The 22914-nt window shown below is 41.9% G+C and overlaps 1 protein-coding gene across 10 annotated transcripts in view; it reads left to right on the forward strand.

Annotated features, from left to right (window-relative positions):
• The window catches only part of SLC15A2 (solute carrier family 15 member 2), a 46208-nt gene that overhangs the window by 13293 nt on the left and 10001 nt on the right, over positions 1–22914 (forward strand). For 7 of the 10 annotated variants that reach the window (XR_014947902.1, XM_085552297.1, XM_085552301.1 and 4 more), the window contains 14 exons: positions 301–442; positions 2208–2300; positions 3610–3709; positions 7520–7610; positions 9723–9800; positions 11721–11803; positions 13027–13113; positions 13433–13522; positions 13758–13802; positions 15934–15966; positions 17037–17125; positions 18862–18943; positions 20795–20920; positions 21693–21857. Coding sequence is in view for 9 of the 10 variants with exons in the window: in XM_085552297.1 (XP_085408423.1) it covers positions 301–442; positions 2208–2300; positions 3610–3709; positions 7520–7610; positions 9723–9800; positions 11721–11803; positions 13027–13113; positions 13433–13522; positions 13758–13802; positions 15934–15966; positions 17037–17125; positions 18862–18943; positions 20795–20920; positions 21693–21857 (1304 nt within the window). In the remaining variant the exon portion in view is untranslated. The remainder of the gene's footprint in view (positions 1–300; positions 443–2207; positions 2301–3609; positions 3710–7519; positions 7611–9722; positions 9801–11720; positions 11804–13026; positions 13114–13432; positions 13523–13757; positions 13803–15933; positions 15967–17036; positions 17126–18861; positions 18944–20794; positions 20921–21692; positions 21858–22914) is intronic. The other 3 variants (XM_085552304.1, XM_085552303.1, XM_085552305.1) reach the window with 3 other exon arrangements.

The following is a 22914-nucleotide window of genomic DNA, read 5'->3' on the forward strand; positions in this document are numbered from 1 at the left end:
TTGCAAATAGAAAATATGCATAAACAGAACTACAGGTTCAGGTGTGATAAGCTAGAAAATATATTTTCCAGCTAAACACAAATGCTTATGAGCAGGGGAAGCCTGATACTCACATACCTCATTTGAGCTTCTCCTGTGTCAGGGATTATGAGGAATAGATCTGAAAGCACAGATCTTTCCACAGCAGTGCTCATAGCTGGTACGCAAGTCCTTGTTTTCCTTGTCACTGTGATGTAGCTTCCTGCTTACCCACAGAGATGCACATCAATTATCTGATGTGGTTTGCTTGCTTCCTTTTAGCTGTCCTGACGCTGTATTTCATAAGCTTCTTCCACTGGGATGAGAATCTCTCCACTGCTGTGTACCATGCCTTTTCTGCTCTCTGTTATTTCACACCTGTCATTGGAGCCATCATGGCAGACTCATGGCTGGGGAAATACAAGTAAGTAGACATTTCTCTAATTCAGACAGGATCTGTCTGCAATGTACAGCCTGTATGAGATTCAGTGCTGCCTGCGCTCCTGATTTTGAGCTAGTTCAGGGTGCAGCAAAGACACACTTTTGACATATTAACAGCTTCTCTATGTTAACTGGTGAACAACTAATGTGTTTGCTCATGCTGTTACATGCTCCCCTTTCACCCAATGACCAATAGGCAATACAATTCAAATCACTAAATTAAATCATAGATCACAATGTTCCTCCACTCTTCTTCCCCATGAACCTTGAGGAAACTAAGATATAGGGTGGTTAACCCTCAGCTTGCCAAGTTCTGTTGCTGAGATAGATTCAAAGTTGGTAAGGAAGCAGTATTGTCCTCTTGATCTAGTAGTTTCAGATGAAATGTCACTAGCTGTACTCTCACATATGCTTTCTCAGTTTAGGGAATGCATTAACACAACCATTTTTATCCCAGAGTAACCTGGACTCAGACAAATCATCTCCCTTAGTACAAAACCAGCTAAACTCTCCCTGAGAAAATTAGGGACTCCTCCCTTAGGCTGATAATTTGCAGGCAGGGCCACCATCTGACCCAGAGTGGTGGTGAGCAGCTGTACACAGGCCATTCTTTTCTTGGCACTGTCTGCTCTCTGCCTGAGGAGTCTTGCTGTTAGTGATGAAGTGCAGCTGAACCCTTCCCTATAGGTCTAAGCACATCTGGCAGTGTGAGTCTCTACATGGAAAAAAATGGCTGCAATATGCCTTTGTAGCACAAAGCTCTTAAAGAGATATCAGTATTCCTTTTTTTCTTTGTGCTTTATTTTAGTCATTTTCTTGAGTGAAATAAACCTACACACACACACATACACAAAGGTGGCTTGTTTTTTAACTTCATTAGTTGTCTGTGAATGCTCATTGATGTTTGAGGATATCCATCTTGCAGCGTAATGTTGTGAAAAAAGAAACCATTAGGCAAACTTTTGTGCACTAGGCAAGAGGTTTTTCCCGGAGTAATCCCCTGGTCTTTATAAATGGTAGCTTTTTGCTGCAATAGCTAAACCAATACTAAGAACAAGATAACAGATTAGAGGAGCTCATGGGGCTTCTTCTAGATTCTCTTTCCTAACAAGTCCTTCCATTCTTGCTTTGAGCATTTTGTCTGCACATAAATAAATAAATGTGTTGATCTTGAAGACAATGAAGTATTGCAATGTACTCAAAAGCCTGACCCTCCTGGTCAGATTTCCTGCTCACACTCACCAAGATGTGGGAAGCAGATAGATGAGCTCAGTCCTCCAGAGGTGCTTGAGATTCAATTCAGTCTTGTAACAGGAAAACCACACTCCTAATTTGGTTGTAGTAATCAGGTGGGTTGAAAGCGTGCAGCAGTCCCTATGGATTCCTTCCAGCACAGTTAAGTGCATTCTACAAACTGCCAGTTATTAGTAGTCTGGAAACTGAGTTGGACCTGAAGAGTACTCATCTATTTGCAGTGTAGAACATTTAGCTTATTCTACCCAGCAATCTCCCCAAAGAAAGTAGCATCTATGCTTCCCTAATCTCAGCCCATTTGCCTATCTCCTTTTTCCAGCATGCTAAATGTTGACGTGAAAGTTATAGCTGTCTGCAGTACTGGGGATATGGACAAAACTATTCCATGTGCATCAGCCAAATAGACCTTTCATATCAGGAAACACAGGCACACTCTGTTTAGAGACTGTACATCACACAGCACCTTCAGTCACTGTTGTTTGCTTTGCTCGCAGGACTATCATCTACCTCTCCATTGTGTATGTGGTTGGCCATCTGATAAAGTCAGTCGGTGCAATTCCATCCCTTGGCAACCAGGCAGTTCACGTGTAAGTAGCAGCTGAAGCTGAATGTTCTTGTAGGTTGCAATGGTAGGTGGTTTACCCAGTACTGTCACTTGTTTCACCTCCATCGGGCCAGCAGTTTGGAGGGGAAGTGTGAATTCACCAAGAAAAGCTTGGAACAGTCACCAGGACTGAGCCCTTTGATACAGGGACTTCTGATCATGCCTCTCTGCTACATTATGCTACTGGAGTTTGGTCTCTTCCATTCAATTGCTCATACAAACTCCTTTCTTCCTCATTTTCTCATCGCTATAGCTGTCCAGCTCAGCAAGTCCCTGTGGGTACATGGGAAGACTAAATCCTAAATACACTTTTTTTTTTTTTTTTTTTTTTTTTTTTTTTTTAATGCGTGACAGAGGAATTATCTGTGTTACTTAGAATCACAGGATTGCTCAGGTTGGAAAAGACCTTAAAGATCATTGAGTCCAACTGCAACCTAACCATACTGCCCTAACTAACAACACTCTGCTAAATCATGTCCCTGAGCACCACGTCCAAATGGTTTTTAAACACATCCAGGGATGGTGAGTCAACCACCTCCCTGGGGGGCCTATTCCAGTGCTTAACTACCCTTCCAGTAAAGAAGTTTTTCCTGATATCCAACCTAACTTGTAGGATACTACTCTTCTTGCCCTCTAGACTCTGAACTGATAGGAATGTCAAAGTAGTTTTCCAGCTGGCATTTCTGAAGCCACCGTGCTGTTTTTACCAAGGTGGACCTGGCACTGAAAATACATGCACGCAGGCAGGAGTACATCTGGTTGATGGAGCAGCTTTCTTTTGTCCTAGATCTGGACAGTCCTGATACTCCTGTTCCACCCAGAAATAATCAGTAATCCTTTGGACCAGCAATGGGATTTTGAGGAGCACTGGGAGGTAGAAAGCACCCAAGAGCCTATTTCAAACAGAATTGCTTTGCTTATCCAGACTGGAAGCCTTATATGCAAAGGGTCTTTTTGTTTTGTTTTAATTTTCCTTTTCACAATTGATTTCTGCAGCCTTTTGTTCTCAGATGAATGAAAAATAGTCCCTTGGATCTTTGATGTCTGGTATGCTCAGTGGGCCTCCGAACAGCAAGAAAATGACAAACACTGTTTGTTCAGTTGACTGATTCTGAATGCAGAAATGAGGATAAATATATGTATGTATATATATTTGCAGTTAGCCGGCTCATCATCATTGGCAATGTGCAAGAGACAGTGATACGAGAGGAATTATGGTTGGGTGACACTAAAATGTTCCCATAAGCAGTGGAAGGGTTCTGCAATGGTGTTGTTTTTGTTCTTGCATGAAGGGTCCTGTCTATGGTGGGTCTGTTTTTGATCGCCCTTGGAACAGGAGGTATCAAGCCCTGTGTCTCTGCATTTGGTGGGGACCAGTTTGAAGAGGAACATGTAAGATTTATTTTCTTTTCTAAACTCTGCAGTGTCTGGGTATCTTATGAGGGTGTTCATGTTTTTAGATTCTGTTGTACTAGAGCTTGTTTGCTAGGAAATTATGTAGGAATGATTTGCTAGGACAAGATGTGAGGTAGGATGGTTTGCACAAGACCTGAAAGAATCAATATGCTTCAGAGAAGGAGAATGACAAAAGAACACTATTGATATCAAGAAGGATAAATTATAATACATACAATAATAAATGATACAAATATTGGGTGTTGAAAGAGTTGGAAGGTCCTCTATAGTACAGCGTAGAAAGATTGCTGTTTTTGAGCCAGCATAACGACCATGATTATAACACACTGCAACACAATGCAGCAAACAAAAAGGAAGACTGTACTGCTAGCCTCTCTGCTTGGGTATTTTCCCTCAAAACAGGGACCGGTCTGTTGTAAGAACTATAGAAAATTATTGACTTCTGAAGGTAATTCTAATACCCAGTGTGGTCAGAATGTTTTACAGATATTCCAGAATAGGAAGTTCTGGAGAGCTGGAAAAATGATTATTTTTAGTTCTATGTTGCATCCTGCAAATTTCTATCCAATTTCTTCATATTTTCATTCTCCATCACAAGGACTTTAGCACTGGCCTTCATGTTGTGTAATGCAACAATCTCAAACTCCCATTATGCAAACCAGAGGCTAAATCAGGGATAAGGTAGCACCCGAAGAAGTGAAATGGGTCAGAATGTACTACCTTCAGCAATTACTGTGCATATCATAAGTCATAGAAGGCCACAGGCAGGCTTAAATCCAATAAGAATTATTTAGGATTGTGTGTTAGACAAAAATATGCAGAAATATACTGAAAATATATATACTACTGAAGAAGACTGGGACCTTTGGAAGATGGAAATCCCTGTCAGTGGAGGTGTTGAGCAAGGACATTCAACAAGTGGTCTGTCAGAAAAGCCACTGATAGATTCAGATTACAGATAGTTGCTCAGCCTTAGTGAAAGTAGCTCTGTAGGGCAGTTTGATGTTTGCCTTTTGCAACGTTTCACTATGTAGTTAGCATTTAATGAATTAAAACACTTGTTTTCAAATGTGGAGAAGGCTTGGTCTTTCTGCACGTCAGCTATACGATACTAATGTGATGAGTCTTATGATTCATTACTTAAAAGCAGATCCTTCTGCAGGTGTGTGCATCCTGGGCTGCCAGTCAGACCTGCTGCTCTAGAGGATGCTGCAGTCAAAGGTGGTCACCACAACTCTGGCTGGCAGTGCAGCACACTGCTCTGGGGATGTGCTGTGCGTGTACCAGCATTTGGGCATCTCAGGTCGCAGTGCCAATAGTTCCCCCACAAGGATTGTAACAGGTGCTACAGCAGCATTTGCAGAAGTGCTAATTCTATGAATATTAATGATTAATAATGTTTATCCAGCATCTTTCAATTACTACCTAATTACAGGATGATAACATGTCCCACTTATCTTCAGAGTGTTTTATAGACTTCAGCTAATGAATCTCAGCATCCCAGTCAGGCACATGATATTATTATCCCAAACTTACCATCACAACTCAGTTACAGAGAAAAACCCGAACTGCTCATGGCTATGTGAGCCTGCGCCTGTTCTCCAACGGTCAGACTATACCTCTCCAATAGATTTATCAACTGCTAAGGCTCAGACATTCCCTTGTGCTGCCTTCAAGGGAAACTAATTTAGAAAAAGAAACTGTAAAAAGCCTTCTGATAAGGACAATATGTTCTGTTCTATTCAATCTTTTCAGAATAGAAACTTTGTATTTTACCATTTTGAAATGACTTTTCCCTTCAGAAGAAAAAAAAAAGAAAGAAAGGTTTTACATGTGTGATAGGAAATTTAAGTCTTCAAAACTGGGATGAGAAGTTTTGATTTTGTAAGGGATGAAAGATTTAGAGCCAACCAGAACTTATTTTTTGTTCTCTCAGGAGTGTTGTTTGGGAAGGCTTCCTGTGTTTAGCTATAGTGAAGTAAGCTTTAGAAATTCCAAATGAGGTGAAGAACTTGATTTCCCCCTCAATTTTTAAGGCATCAATAAACTTCAGCTGAACCCTTAAGTGCACGGGTTTAGCTGTTCCGCCTGTAAACGAGGGATGTGGTAGCCTGTATATAAAGTGAGTAAATAGTTTTCTCCTGTGGTTTCCACGTGGAGATAAAGCTAAGTTTTGAGGCATAGGCACACTGTTGGCCTGGTTTTCTTTAGAGTACTTTGTAAAATCTTGGCTCTGCCACTTTCAGAACAGCAGTACTACAAGCAGTGATGGATTCTGATTCAGCAGGAGCTCAGATAGAGAAAATAGATTTATCTGAAGATTTCCAAGTACCCTTGTCAATGGAATTAGCAGTCCAGGCTAAAAATGCCTGAACAAAATGATATTTACAATATGTTACATGAATGCACAGGCTGCTGTGCATGTTAATTAAGGACCAAAGCTGCTTTCAAACAGTTCGGTGTGGTTGTTAAGGTACTAAATAGCTTTCTCTTTGTTTCTTTGTTTTGCTGTTGCCAAGGAGATCAGGATTATCATGTACAGTACCTTTTCTCTAATTAGTTAATCCAAATCATGTTATTAATGCACGTCTGCTCCGAAGATTAAGAAAGAAAGGAGGGAAATCTTTTTTTCCCAATCAGTGTAAATTGCAAGCTGTTGGTCATTATTTTTATATTCACTTCTGCTTCTCTGACCATTTTTTTCCATCACTTGAATCTAGAAACGTGTATAATAAGGAAGTTTTAATACACCTTGAGATCCCAGGCTTGATTCGTTAAAAGTTGTCCTTTTACACATCTGCAGTTTTTCACTTTTTAGTCCCGTTTTTCAGCCTTGTGAATATTGTTGTCTCAAGGAGTGGAAGGGAACAAGACAACACCTCTGGGGAGCTTCCTCACACACGAGTTAAAGCTTCACGTTCAAACCATGCTCAGGTCATAGGGATGTGGCTCAAGGTGCCCTAACGAGTTTGCTGCCATGCACTGAGCCATGTCCAGTTTGCCTGCTGCCATTGCAGGAGCTGGTGACAGCTGGGAGTGAAGCCCTAGATACTGATGAAATACGTTGGCTGCCTAAGCTTGGGCTGTCTTTAAATGCCAACTCAGATTGTATGGATAAACATGATGTAGGCCAGGTAGCCTTCTTTCTCACCAAAACTTGTGTCAAATTGTTGATTCCTTCCAAAATGGGTATTACGTAGGAGGAAAGAAGGTCAGCAAGAGTCTTTTAACTGTATGTACTCTAATGTGTTACAATATCTGTTGAATTCTGAGCTCTTGAATATGCTCCCATAGACTTCATTTCCCCTACTAGAACGATGTTGACAGGCCTCAGCTTGATAATCTCCTGCCTTATAGATCCTTTTCATTTGCTGCCAGTCTCTCATCTGTGCTGTTCATATAAACTCAAAATATGCAGGTTTCTTTTTCTGTTTTTGTATGGGAGGAGAGGAGAAAAGGGCTCAGACATGGGAACACATGATGATCTTGTTGAGCTGTGCCAAGTTGTATTGAATTAGGTGACAAAGGACCTGAATAAGTAGATGCTCTCTCCATTCCAATCTCGCAACACTCTCAAAGCAGTGGCTTTTCCTCTGAAATGCCAAAAATCCCCACAGCGCATCTCATGATTTGTGTGAGCATTTACCATCACCTGAAGGCAAGTTTGTTTGCCTAACATTTTATGCAACTTCCTTGTCCTCCCAACAAGAGAATTGATAGCACTGAATTTGCAGGCCTGATGCTGTGTGTTAGCTGTGACACTGATACTGTCTTCTCTTGTTTTAGACCTCAGAGAGAAGCAAGTTTTTCTCCGTCTTCTATTTATCCATTAATGCTGGAAGTTTGATCTCTACGTTTGTAACGCCTGTATTAAGAGGTCAGTGTTGATTTAGAGAGAAACAATAAATTAGCTGCACTCTGACTAGCCCGCTGTGCATTGTTAGGCTCTTATGACAACTGAATGGCAGAAATTATATTATCTCTGGATTGGTCAGTGTACTGCATTTATGCCTTGTTAATCCTGCCATAGCAGCGTAACAGATTTATGGTGCTAGCAGCAGGCAAGTCACAAAAACCATATTCCCAGTTGTATTTCAATGCCAACCCAAACAGCAGAATTAAAATATGGGAGGTGGAAAGATCTGAATTGTCATCTAATTCTTCTTGTGTACAGTGAAGTATTGATCGCTGCCTTGCTTGCAGGTAACTTGTGGATAGGAATTATCTCAGATGTCCTGGGCAGGCATCAGGACTGAGTGGTTTAGCGAGGATGGATTTGGAGTCCTACATTTTCCTTCTACAGTGCACTGCTGACTGTGGGAGGACTCAGTCCTGGCACCCAAGCATGTCTACATGGGTCTGCTCGGAAGATTGCACCCCTGAGTAATTACCCTTGAAAACAAAGCACAGGCCTCTGCCCCACTTAGGACCTACTTTAGATTCTGTCCCTGCTGCACTTCTTTCATTGTTTCGTAGTCCCTAGAAACCAGAGGTCTGGCGTGCTATAAATACAGGCATGGATGCAGAGGGAGGGCAGCAGACCACAGGCAAAAGGGGCTGGGGGCAGCACAAAGTAACCTTCACTCTGGTAATTTTTGCATTCTGTCCTGTGGCCTTTAGAAAGCTTTCTTTATTTGCAGTAGTCATTTCACTGGGCAGTTCATTTCACAAAGCTGTGGGTGATTGTGCTTGTCTTATATCTCACCAAAGTGTTGAGGCAAACACTCTCCTTACCCAGGTTAATCTTACGTTGAGAAGGGGTTTTGCTCAGTGCTATCACTACACAGATGAAAATCTGATTCCTTTGGAACGATAAAACCTGTGCCAATGCAATGTAACAGTGAACTGGTTGCAACATGAAAACGAGGTGGAAAGGATGGGGAAAGAGTAAAATTTCTGTTAAGTGTGAAAAGTTTCCTTGGAAAAAAAAAAAAAAAAAGGAAATACAGTCCAAAGACATTTGGCAGAAACATGGAATAGATGTTTTTAGGTGGAGGAGTCCAGCTCACTTTGTATGTCAAAAGTTCAGTGTGTCCATAATACCTTGCTGCCAGCTTTGTTGGATTTCAGCTGATTTATGAAAACAAGCAAAGAAATGTTATGCACCACACACAGTTATGCAATTGATCTTGATTGCCCAGAGACAGCAAACGGGGACAACAGAAGGCTTCATGAGTTGGTTTCCTGTTAACTCTGTTGTTTATTTTAGCCAAACTTATTTGTTGTTTTTTCTGTGCAGGGGTGCAGTAATTTGTAGCCACTGCCATGCAGACCCAGACTTCACTGCTGGTTTGCTGTTTGCAACCAGCCTTTTGAACTCCTGTGGTGTGAGCTAGGCTGAGAGGCACGGGGCTTCAGTGAACCATAGTGTAGATGAGACAAAGCCATGCCTTAACAAACCTGGGTTCCTGGTGGGCAAGACTTGGCTGCCTCTGGTGAGATTAGGAAGCTGGAGAGAAAAGGTATTGGAGATGCAACTAGTGTGTTAAGTCTAATCCTAAGCACTCTCTTATTTAGGAGTAGGGGTATTTGCTACCACCTTGTCCACTGTAGATCACTATGAAATCAGATTTGAACTTTTGGCTCAAGAACACACGCAGCTGGCACGGGTGCTGTGAAAACACAGTACTGACTGTTTAGATCTATGTGAGCATATAATGATTTGAGGTTGTTTTAAATGTTTTGTTTCTTTTTTCTTCTTTCCAAATTACAGTTCTTATCACTGCTTTCTACCTATTTGTTTCCCTTCTACTATTCTCATCAGTATCCCATTATCAGCTTCTATTGCTGGCAGATGCTGGCCCAGCTTCCAAATTGTCCTCGTCAAGTGAGGACAACTGTTTCAAGGAAATTCAATTCATAGTGTCAAGCAGTAGCAAAGAAGATTTAAAGCCAAACCAAGTGACTGATTTAAGGGAAGCAAATCAAAGACCCAGGTAACATAAGGCTGATTATAATGAGATGCTTTTCTTTCTGAATTCTTTTTTAGGGGATGTGAAATGTTTTGGAGAGGATTGTTATGCGCTGGCTTTTGGTGTCCCAGCAGCACTAATGGTGTTGGCACTTGGTGAGTGAAAACCACCATGATTCTAGCTGTAGCTACCATTTTTGAGTCTGTGTATGGATGAGAAAATGCGCAAGTTCACAAGCACTGGATGGATGCTGTGATGGAAAGCTCAAGAGTTCAAGCTTACCCAACTATTCCACGGTTAAGAACAGCAAGAAAAAGCACTTGGTTCACTTTGCGATGGGCAGACTGTGGTCATCCTGCAATTCTATATCATGATACTGGTGAGAAGATGGTTGTTCTGTATAACAAATGAAGGCATCAAAGTAATTCTGATGTACTACAGCCCTGTCTGTGAGCAGGTTAGGCTTCTCGGCTGCCATCTGAGCAGTACTCAAAGGCTCCAACTTACAGAAGAGAAGCTTAGTATGTCACTTCTAACCTTTCCACATTTTTTTGTGGCTTGAGGCCATCCTTAATGGTTCAGACTTTTGCCTCAGAATGTTTGCCACACAGAAATCCCAGAAGAGGTTGCTGAATGAGATGCCACTTTATTCTGAGCTAAGTTTGCTTAGCTGAAGTTATTCCCACAGTTACAGTGACAGCCTATTATTATGTTGCAATAATAAGCCCTCATTGTCCAAGAATCAGGAGTGAGCTGCAATCATCCTGCTTCCTAAAGCTTGCATCTTAGGCCTGTTAATGTACTGGCAAGATGACTTCTTCAACCCCTCTCAAATACCCAGCAATTTCTGCATTCCTGCAGTTACTCATCAGTAGTCAATATAGAGAACACCCCACTAGCTTTAGTTTCACTGCTGCAGGGGAGCAGTCCCCTTATTATATTGCATTTGAGAGCTTTTAACACAGCATGGGTTGACTTCTTGTTCAACGTGTTAGCTTAATTGAGAGACCGTGCAATTGTATGAATTGCATTTGTGATTTGGAAAGCTCATCCCCCTGACAATGCTTAAGTTGTTTTTCCCTGTCAAACTTCCATTCTAGAGAAGGATCGGGGTGCTGGGGAAATGTCATCAGGTCACAACCTATGTTACAGCAATTAGTTTTCAAAAAAGAGCGCTTCAGTGTCTGAAATACAGGAAAGGACTGACATCATTTATTTTCAAATACCAAACTTAATATAGGAATCTCAGTTCCCAGTGCGGTCAATGGAATTGCCAGGAGGTGTTTTCAGCAAATTTAATGAATCACCTTTAGGGAGGAACCAACAGCTTCACATGGAGATGCTAAAAATGAAGTATTGCTGTTACTCACTCTATGACTTTGGACAAGTCTCTTTGTTCGGGATTTGGGATCTTCATAGTCCTGAAAAAAAAATGGTGAACCTCCAGTTGGAGAAAAATGCCTACTTTTCTCCACTTGTTGCTTTGTTATATGGATTTCACACTCAGCTTTTATTGCGCTTCCCCTTGCTAACACGTTTGGAATTGCAGTGTAGTCCAAGGCTCTCAAGGAACAGGACAAATGATCTGCAATTGGATAACTCAACTCTGACAGCATTTTGAAGCCTTGCTAATCTATTCTGTGTTTTGAGGGGGAAAGCAATAGCTTAAATTGCACATCCCTTCACAGAAACAATAACTGAAGGTAATTTCTCTTAACATCGTTTAAATGTGCATGAGGTGCAAGTACACAAAGCTCATGCTGGATTTGGATTCCTCCTCATGTGGTTGCAATGATTTGGGGCTGGTTTTACGCACAGGTGTCAACATCAGTAATTAAATGTGATTTGTATTTTAAGTCACTTTGTTGCTATCACATTGCCTCTTGTAGAATGTCATGTATTTTTCAGTTTGAAGTCATTAACAGAGTCCTACGTGTTTGTTTAGTTTGATAAAATACTGTCCTCTCAGCCTCAGAGGGAGAGGATTTCTGTTGAATATGAGATTTTCCCCAGAAAACAGAGCAGGATAAAGCTTCAGTCATGTAAATTCTCATCTGGACTGTAATCTTTTTCAGTTGTGTTCATAGCTGGAAGTGGACTGTACAGAAAAACACCGCCACAAGGAAATGTCTTACTTGAAGTATGCAAATGCATTGGAGTAAGTGTGTGCCATTCTCTCTTCTCCATGTGTAACTCTGAGGCTGCAGGTCAGAAGAGTGCAAAAGGAATGGGAAAGTGATATCTAGAACACTTCTGGATGCTGCTTTTGGCTGGATATATTGCTGCTAACCTGTAAGGAATGAGGAGCACATTTGTGTCCCAGCTTACCCTTCAGTGTTGCAATTGTTTTTCGATAGCTCCACAAACTCTTCAGTAATGACAGTAGAAGCACTGGTGTGGTGTGCTGGTAAGGGCTGGAAGGAAAGTTCAGAAACATGACTTCTTTCAGCTGAACAATTTTACTGAAGTTTATCAGTTCAGCAGACAGTAATATTGCATGTTCGTATCATGCACATTAAGTTACTCTATAGTTTCAGTATAGCCCTATCAACTGTTTTTCATAGTGTGTGAGCTGAATGTAGTATGTGAGTAACACAGTCTTGTTTTTGAATGGATAGTGATGGTTCTTGTTCAAGGAGCTGTTGCAAACAGCAGATGTTTTCTTTTTCTCTAGGTTAATGCTAGTGACAGATTTACCTTGGGGAAACAGACCAGATCTTAATGACAGGATTTCTAAGGGAGGCTGCCATTGTTTTTACCAGTCTGTTCAGTGGCTGGAGCAAGCAGCATGAACAAACAGGTTAAAAATTTGGTGTCGCTAATTTCTCCTGCAGTGAAAAGCCAACTTAAAAACTTCTCTAGGACTGAATGAGACATGGGCTGCATCAGAAATATGCAAAGGCAGCCCTACAGAATGAGAAAGTGATGAGAGCTCTGGTTTTGGTATTGCTGTGGATAAGGAGGTGTTTCCTCCCCAGCACTGTGATCAGTCTAACAGGTGCCTTTCAGAAAAGAAGAAAAAAATGATGTTCAAAGGTTAATCACATATCAGACTTTAAATCAAGCAAGAAACAGTTGTTGGAGGCTAATACTGGATTTGTTTGTGAAGGACAAGCTCTGGAGGTAGTTCATTCTCATATCACACCTTTAACCAATCAGTGTCACAGAGACTTTCCTGCAGAGAACTGGTTCTAAAACATCAGGTTGTACATGCAGATTTTGGAAGTGTCCATCAGAACCCTCATGATATGTACCTCCAGGGGTGGAAAGGGCAGTTTTGAGCTGGGAATGTGACAAGGGCAGATAGGTAAGACCTCTGAAATGGAAAGTTTAAATTAGGGGATAAGCATGAGAGAGTTATTCATCTGTTTTTCTCCTTAGTTTGCTATTAAAAACAGGCTGAAAAACCGCTCCCGTCAGATTCCAAAGAGAGATCACTGGCTTGACTGGGCGTCAGAAAAGTACTCGGTAAGTGATTTTTTACAAGGGAGGTTTGGAAGGGGAAAGGGAGACAGGCAGACTAGAGACTGGCTTGGCCACCCTACTCTACTCTTTATTTGCATCTCCTCACTTGTCCTGTCCCTTCCCATGTCTGTACTCTTCTGACCCTTAATGGACAGTCGAGGTGCTGCACTGAAATGCAGAAATGCCATTATGGTCGTGAATAAATGCAGTGAATAACTGTTGTGTAGGAAAACATAGGAACTCTCTTTCTTTGTAGTTTGTAGCTTGAAGCCTCTGTCGGCTTGTCACTTACATCTTATCTTTTTGTCTGTTTCCTTTATAGAAAGAACTGATTGGGGAGGTTAAAATGGTGACACGTGTTCTGTTTCTCTTCTTACCACTGCCGATGTTCTGGGCCCTGTTTGATCAGCAGGTACAGTACAGCACATTGCAGGCCTGAATTTGCACCCCTGTCTTGCCAAAGTGACACCAAAGCATCCTGGAGACACAGTGCACTACCCTCCTGCCAGGTGTCTAGGGCTGCTTGTGCTACAGTGGCACAAAACCGCAATGGTTTCGCAAGACATGCAGCACTGCTGTCTTCTCTGTGCCCATGTTCTCTGTTCCATGGAACATGCAAACTACATCGCTGTCTGCTTTCTCCTTAGGGATCCAGGTGGACTTTGCAAGCTACAAAGATGAACGCTGACTTTGTAAGTATTTAATGTCGCTGGGGATAAGACTAGCAGTAATATCACTGCTCTTGCTTTTTAATCAAAGTCTCTCACTAGTAAGGGCTTCTGCTTAATGAGTTTGGATGAGTTGCACTTTCAATGATTAGAAGAGAGAGGCCCTATGTGGCCATGTGCAGTTCATCACAGCACATCTTGGCAAGGAGCAAGGGCTGGGGAGTCACTGGCAGCCTGCGAAGTCACGAGTACTGACATACTGGCAACTGGTTGCTCTGTGACCCCCACTCAAGACAGGGAAGTCAGATGAAATTCACACAGCCCTTGCGATGTATAATGAGAGCTGTTCTGATTGTATACTTCTCTAGCTTACTTGGTGATGCATTAATGAAACCTCTAAGAATCAGCAGGAATCCTGTGCTTAGGGTCGAAATGTGGTGAGGATGAATTAGTAGCCATCAAGTACTTCAGAGGTGGGAATAGCAGATGGAGCAGAGGGCAGTGACAGGTGAATGTTGATCAGCTGTCTAACAGTGTACACACCGTGTTTCCAGAAGTGTATTTAATAGGCCATCTAGATCTTACCTGCAGATACATCAGAATTTAAGATTGTAAATGACCATTTTACAGTTTAAAATCAATGTAAGGCTTCAGATTTGAGTCTTTCCTCTTAAAATCTGTAGCTCTCAGCACATGATACACATTAGGCTTAATTAATTCAAATGAGGCATGAAAAAGACTTACACCACTTGTCATATTTTATCCACTCCAGAAGGACAAAAAATGAAAGTTCATGAAGTCTTTATGATCTAGAAACTTTGTTTTCTGCTGTTGTGCTCACATACACTTAGTGATCCATCTGCAGAACATCTAAGAATCACCAGGAGTCACTTGTTAAACACTCTCTGGTGGAGAAGAAAACTGGTACGTATTTGTTCTACCTGCTTGGATGGGTTTTTGGCTTCTTTCAGTTTTGTTCACCCTTAGTGAGTTGCCCCAGTTCATGAAGGTGAGAATTAACTACAACACTGGGTTGATTTCTTCATTAGGGTTGTTGGAGATCGTGCTTGAAGAATTCTGTGTTTCTGCTCTCTGAAGCCAAATTTCTCAGCTAGGGAGACTGAATTAACAGGGAATGGTTTAGTGCAACATGAAATGCTTGGAGGCTTGTTTTCTACTGGCATATTTGTACACAAAGTAGCAGGAGAAGAAGTTATTTGCCTGATCCTTTTAATTGCAAAGCTCCTTTGCTATGTCCACTGCTTTTCACTCTCCTAGGAGGCAGCTGTCAGCAGAAACAGGTAGGCAATCTATATTCAGCTCAGGACAAACCTGGCAGACAGAAGGCAAATTCCCATGGTGCTTTCTCGGAAAGATATTATTTCCTTCCTAATGTTTTCCTCCTTTCTCTTCATCTTAATTTCAAATGAAAAGCTGTGGAGTTCAGACAAACGCCAGCGTCTGCCTGGGGACAGCTCATCTGTCACTTCTGGAGTCTGAGATTCCTCTGTCTGTCTGTGGTGGTCTTGCCCAGTTGCAGGGGCTAGACACAGTGGTGCAAGGGTATGACAGCTGTTACAGCCTTCAGTTCTCTTGGCTTAAACCAAGAACAGTTGAACAACTGACCAAAGCCCATTTTGTGCCTTTGGCAAATGGAGTACATGGGGGTTTGCACAGCCTACCCTCAAGGGTAATTTTCTGTTATCCTTTTGAGGTGTTTGGAACAAATGCCACCGCAGCCTGGGGGTCTTGAAGCTTGAAGACATTCGCTTACAGGATTTGGGCTTTTCCATTAGAGAAGTGGAGGGTGTAAGCTCAAAATTTAGGTCCCAGCTTAGAACTGACATTCCCATTCTTCACCACTCACCTAGTGCTGGGCTCAGCCCATCAGAAAGATGGGACTCAATACCTGTTGTGGCCACATCCCAAATGCCATGTATCAGGGCCTGAGTGCAGCTTCCTTCTGCAAAATGATCCCCATCAAATTCTCTGTCTTTAGAATACCAGCTGCTAAAGCCAGCATAAAGCATTTGAGGAAATGACCTTTGCTGATGAAAACTATACTGTGAGCTGGTTGCTTATTTGCTATCAGCCATATATGCTATGCATGCTTACATGATGTTTATGAATCACTTGCCATATCTTTTTGTTTCAGGGAATATATGTCCTTCAGCCTGACCAAATGCAGGTAAAAATACTACAGAGTAGGAAATCACCCTTGGAAATATATTTTCTTGTTCTCTCTGATTCCTTTTTTTTTTTTCCCCTCATTGGACCAGTGGTCTTTCTCTTGTTTTGAAGGTAATAGCAGTGGTCCTGCTGGCTAGTGTAGTGTGGACTCTGACTTATTGCTCACTAGCTTTATAACAATCTTAACCTTGATGATCAGAAGATCCCAAGGGTGTTGTAACACAGACATAATGCAGAGGTGTGGGAAAACATGACACCTTAATATTTCTTGGACTAGTGCTGGCATATGGGAGATACAGGTTGTGTCTCTTTTTAACATGTCTCTGCACTGGGATCAGCCTTATACCTGAAATATGTTTCCTTTCTCCCTTCCTGCAGGGCAAATGAAAATAGGAAGGCTCTGAGATGATGCTGTGTTGTCACAGTTGATTACAGTTCTTATGCTGAACAGCTCTGAAGAAATTCAAAGCTGTTCCTTTCCCTAAAATCTTCCTTCAAAGCTGAAACTGAGTATCTCTCTCTGCTTGTTCTCTCATCGCTCCGTTTTCTTGCTGTGCCAATGCTGACTGGCAGGCAAGTTCTGCCCTCCCAGGAGAAAAGCAGTTCCCAGGGGGTTCTCATGCTGTGTGGAAGTATGAGAAAGTGGCAGACTCACAAAATAGTGCCTGTTCCTCTGAGGTTTTGCTCAAGTCCCAAGCTGTTTCCATTATTGCTGATCTGTTGTTAAGGTCCCACCCAGCACAGCCCCTAAAGTTGCCTGCCTCTATTTCAGTGGGTTTTGTACTCTCTGAAAACACAATGCTTCAGTTCTCTCTTCAGGGAAATTGCACCAATGATGCTTGCTTACCTCTTGGAGAGGAGGGTATGAACAAAATGTACTTGTGGCTGTGAAACCTAAATAGCAGAAACTGACAAAGAGAAAACTATGAATGTAGTTTAAAAGGAGGTTTTTAAGTGTTTGTTCCTGTCCTTTCTGTAATGGAATTATTTCTGGAGGACATTGCTTTATGAGTTTAATTACTAGAAGTTGCTTTCCAGTCACTAAACTCCCATTGTTTTGTATTGCAGTTCTTAAATCCACTTCTTATTCTTGTCTTCATCCCAATTTTTGACCTTGGGCTCTATCCTCTGATAAGCATGTGCAAATTTAATTTCACGTAAGTACTTGGGGGCAACGTGGATACCTCAGTTCTTACTGTTTAGCAGCAAGTGTGTAGAAGAATAGCTTTTAAAAAGAAGAAACATGATTTTCTATACTTGTGCTTTACAGCACTTGCTACTCTCTGGCAACGTCACCATCTTCGATAGGCCAAGGAAATTCCAGTGGGGAAAATTCATTGATGTTGGTTTCTGCTCTGACATCAGGTTTTCCCTGAAAGCCAATATGAGCAGTCCCTCTTTGAACCTGAACATGTCCTTCTCCTAATCTCCTGTATTTCTGTGAAGTAATTCCCTACCTGGAGCAACCGAATTCGCTGTCCTGCCTGGGCTACATGTGGTCTTGTGAAGGCAGATTGCCACCAAGATGGGTGCCAGTGGAGAAGGGGGGTTTCACAATAGCCCAAGTGTTCTATCCCAAGTCTGCTCTAAGAAGCGCAGTGTTATAGGAGAAGATGTCTAGATCAGAACAGTTGTATCTGGGGACCAGTTTATGCTTTCTGGGAGAGATTTGATTTTTGAGTATCTGTAGTCTGGTAGTCTGCCTTTGTGAGTTGATGTGCTTTAGCAGTGGGAATATGTGAGCTGTTGGAGTGCTTCAGCCAGTGCAGCTGCAGCTGAAATGAACCAAGTTTGCTCTCTCCAACACCAGAGTGTGGAATGGGGAGATGAGTGGGAGATTGGCTTCACAAGCCCTAACTTGGCAGAAAGCTTCCTGTTTGATGACAGGTTCACAGAGTATCTCATCCAGCAGCACAGACCCATGTGCTGAACAGATCGGAATGTCATGCTGTTTCTGCCCCCTGGATGCTAGATACTGACAGGTTCTTCTCCAGTTCAGCCATGGATGTGGCAGTGAATTTGCTGTAGCCTGCAAGGTTTTAGCCTGTGTGGCTGCAGAAGTTTGTGAAACACAATCCCAAGGCACAATTCGGTGTCAAAATTGCATTATTTATCACAAGATGCAAACAATAACAATTTTTTAATAACAGAAGATATAACTGAGGGACAGAATTTAGGTTCATAATCTGGATTTCCCAGACCCCTGCCCATCTGGACTATGATTCAGACCATAACAAAGACTGGAAAACACTGAATCTAGATCCTTATTTGTTTAAAATCTCAATAGTTCAGCACTCAGTTTGGACCTGCCTTTCTGGACTCATACCTTTTTATATCAGATTGTCTCATGTAGTTCAGACAGAGCCATTCTAGTTTTGCTCCATTTTCAAAGCATGCTCCTTATTCTCTAGGAGCATAAATGTATTGGCAGGAGAAACAGATGACACAGATGGTCAGAAACACTGATGACATAAAGTGTACATTTATTCATCTTTTTATTCCTGCTGCTAAGTAGTATACTACTTATCTCTTGCTTTTCCCAGGGGAAACTTGAAGATGAATCATTTCTGGTGCTCACTCCAACATTACAGGTTAACATAATGCTATGATCTATTCCCACTAGATGAGCTAGGAACAAGATACTATGAAACTTGCAAGCATAGAACTTTTTTCATGGCATAGCAGTTTTAATTGGCCTCAGTGCTAGCCTCATGCAGAAAAATAGAATAGTTTTAAGTTAAATGATTGGCAATTTAAACAGCACGTCATCCCCAGTGCCACCTGTTGGACAGTTCAATATGTGGATTTGGCACATCTTAGGCTCTGAGGAATGGTGTTCTATATTTTAAATTACTTTCTTTTCTTAATAGTACCTCTTTCATTTGCTCCATAGACCTATTAGGAAAATGGCAACGGGTATGATCCTTGCAGGGATGGCATTTGGACTCGCAGCCATTGTAGAGGTCAAAATAAATGTAAGTATATCAGAAGCAATTCCTCAGAAATATTTGGCTTTCCCTGATATGTTTGTATTAATGTTTGCTGAATAATCTTTTTACCCATTTCGTTCCTTGGTAGTCATCTTTAGTGTGTTCTTTACAATCAAACATGCTTATCCAGTTGCTATATTCTTTCTTTCTTTCTTTCTCAGTCTACCTGTCTCTTTCTGTGTCTCTGTCTCTTTTTTGATCTTTGTAGTTTTGCTGTGCCTGTCATCTGTATTGATCTCTCTTCTAGGTTTCTACCATCGGTGATTGACAGCCACCTGGTTAATGCGAGTGATTAATTCCCAAAATGTAGTCTATTCTCTTCTTTTTTCTTGCTGTAGATTGTCTGTCTTTTACTGTTTCTTTATTTACTGCAGTCCTTTCCTACTTCAGGCTGGGGATGTGTTCTTTATGTAACAAATCTATTTTCCAATGATGGAAGTGAATGCAGCCACTTCCACAGTCACAGACATCAAGGGTGGCTGTACATCCCCAGACAGGATGCCAGCAAATCTCTTGTAAATTCAATGTTAGCCCCTACAGATTTGTACCATTTGCTTCTGGCACATGCCCAGCTCTGTGCAAACTTTGGCTGACCTTTGGCTTAAGAAAGATACTGTAGGATTAATTTTTAAAGCTTCCATGTATACTTAAACTGTTCTGTTACAGAGCGGCTGGCACACAGCCCTGAATTAACATTTGTGAGTTCTTCAGGTGAATCTATTGACAGATCTCCTGTTGAAAAGAGACTGTGGGTTCAGCTCCACTTTCTGATCTCTTTTCACAAGTGGAAAGAAATGCTCTTCTTGTCAGCCATAGCAGCTCTCTCTGGGCACTGAAAGCCTGTTCTGGTTGTGGGCAGCTCCTAAGGGTAGGGACACAGTGAACTGAAGGCTCCTCCTATCTCTGCACAGGATTTTTACCCTGAAGATTATTAAAAGCCCTGGCAAAGAGCAGCATATGGTGGCCCACCTTGGGCAGTGCAAATGAAAAGCCACAGTAATGAGGTTTGCTAGGCATTCATATAGGGCCTGTTGGTCCAGAGCAGCTGTAGGTTCATGGAAGACAGTGACGCCTTGTCTTTTCTGACAGTGTCTCCCATCTAAGCTAGGTTCAAACTACTCTGCCTGCCATTCCCAGATTACAGGATGAAATGCAAAAAAATAATAGCTCTGAAGTATTCCTGGCAACTACCTGTTAGGAGAAAGTGAGGAAAAAAGGGTAATAAATAACCAGTTTTAGATTGCAGATAACATAGGGCTGATGTTGATTGAAGTTCACTGTCTAGGAAATAGTTCTTGACTGAAAGGGGTTCCTCTGTACTGCAGGCGTAGTTTACCCTTTCTTAGAAAATGGGAAGCAAGATCTGTGCTTGGGAAGCATGGCATGAAGTGATGCAAAAGCACCAATTACAGTCATGGAGCTGGACTGGGATTTTCAAAACGTAGCTTCTGGCTGAGCAGTCTGGGAAAATCATTATTCCGGTCACAGAATTCTTTTCTTTCTGATATGGCACTTCGTTAAATCCAGGCAATTGCAAGCTGCATAATGAAAGCAGAGATGTTGTTTTACCTGCCCAGCAGCTGTGCAGCCCTTATGTTCAGTGGTGCGAAGGGCAGTCTTTGGGAAGGTTGGTAGGTTGTCTATTGAACTATTATGAGGAGCCACCCCCCCTCTCCCATATAAGATTTATGCTCAGTTTTCCCTCATTGCCACTTCTAATGAGGAAGGGATGGAAAAGTGTCATTACAGAGAGGAAGACTATTATGACTAAAAATGAAGTTATTGAAGTGCTAATAAAGCATATGGATGGCACTTAAAGCCTTTTATTTTAATTAGGAAACCGATATGCCTCAACTTGTCCCAAAAGAAAGTTTAATTCAGGTCCTGAATTTGGCAAAGAACCCAGTTCAAGTGACAATCCAAGACCAGAACCTATTTCAGCAGCCAGTGGAGGCTTTCCAGGTAAGTACATGTGTGGGGATGGAAGGCTTGACCTGCATCCCATTGAAAAAGGGTGGGCTTTTTTCTGTCACTTTCCAATAAAGCCCGGAGATGCTACGACTTGTTCTCCAGCCTCTTAGAAGTACATGGGAATGGCTTTAGAGATGGAGCACACCATCTCCAACCAGATAGAAGTGGAAGGTTTGGAGAAGTATTTCATTGACAAAGGGAGGAATGTTTAACTATATTGACCTAGAATTAGGAATAAAGGATAAATGTCCGAGTATGAGGCATTCAGCTGGCATCTGTCGGAGCTAAAATACTAAGCATTGCTGCTGGGCTCTGAATGGCATGTGAAAAGTATTTACCTGCAAAGGATAAGAAAAATGGGAAGACACTTAGCTGGGTATGGGCGCTGCAACTTGTTTCCCAGTTAAGCTTCCAGATTACTTCAGGTCAGCCTAGATTGGGAACCAGAATGGCAGTCCAACAGCTACTAGCTGCCTGCCACGCTCTAGATGGAGTCCCATTGAGGCAGACTGGGGCCAAGGAAAGGGTAGCTGCATGTGCAGAAGGTTCTCTGGTGTTTGGGTTGCATCTTGCAGGAAAGATTGTTCCAAGCTCTGACTTGACCAGCCTGAAGCCTATAGGTCGATGAAGCTTTTCACCAGCTTTGACTGTTAACCACGTTTTACAGAATTCCATGAAGAGAGGGTAGGGTTGCGCTTGGTGGGAAGAGCAAGATCCTTTTTCATGTGAAAAAAGTGAATAACTAAGTTTGTTTTATTCACAGAGCCCAGATGAGTACTCACATTTAATACTGAATGGAGAGCAACAGAGCCTTCAGTTCATCCTGCAACATCAAGGATCATCTCTTGCTTTTAACTACACCATGAAGGAGAAAACAGTGTACACTTTAATTGTTTTTGAGGCGGGAGGAAACCTATCAAGTCGCTTAGTGAGTGTGGGAGTGATGTGTAAATACAGTATTAATTCAGTGGCTGTGATGATACAATGGGTAATGGGGTAATAGGCTTATTAATTCATTTGCTCAGTTGCAGTGTCTGTCTGATTGCTCTCAGATGCTCCAAGCCTGACTTCTTAGCTAACGGCTCTGGGTCTGTACACATTTCTGCCGGTTGATTAATAGAGGCGTTATGGCATCTGAGAGTTGCTAGGAACACTTTAATCCAGTGAATGCTGTAGTGGGACAGCAGCAGCGTGCCTGCTGGGCAGCAGAGCCTGCAAAAGCTGAGGAAGCAAAGAGCCTGAGATTTTCCCCAAAAGATGGTTCTATAAAGCAAAGATGTTAAAGAGGCTCTAGGGCTGGGCATGGAGTAAAAGCATCGGAGGAATGATTCTGGGTGTAGTTATTACAAGCATTTAGTGAAAATGCACAGAAGGCCCATTTGTTTTGCTGAACAGAATAAATGATTAAGCTCATTCCCAGCTCTGCAGCAGAGCCGCCTGTGTTTGGACTTTTGTGTATTGCTGCAATAATTATAGAGACATACACAGGGTATATAGGGCTAGATTCTGATATCTTTTGTGTGCAGCTGTATCCCAAGAAGCACTCTGAAAATGAATGGTGTCATTCTGCATTGTGGTAGATGTGAATGTATGTGTAAATGGCATCAGAATCCATCCTTATGTTAAAGTGCCCATTTTCTTTGCAGTTTCTCAGCCTCCTACCTTGCAGAGTTGCTACTGCATAAACATTCAATATCATATAGTAGAAATGATGTAACAGATTTTAAAAATGAAGAGTTTTAAGAATTCATTTTTTCCCTGAGGCAGGTTTTGTTGGTTTTTGTTTTTTGTTTCCTTTTCTGCTTCATGTTTTGGAACTTAGAGCTCATTTTCACGCAGTGTTCTTAAGTTTCCATGAAACCCTGATGATGGTGTGCTGTTTCCTTTAGAAATTGATATTCATACAGTGATTTTCATACTGTCTCCATGGAAAGAAAGCCAGAGACGGGCTGAAGCAGAGCAATCTCTGAGCTTCAGTAGCTCCC

The sequence above is a fragment of the Coturnix japonica genome, chromosome 7 (assembly GCF_054131305.1).
Source record: "Coturnix japonica strain WE chromosome 7, WE-NBRP24, whole genome shotgun sequence".
Lineage (NCBI taxonomy): Eukaryota > Metazoa > Chordata > Aves > Galliformes > Phasianidae > Coturnix > Coturnix japonica.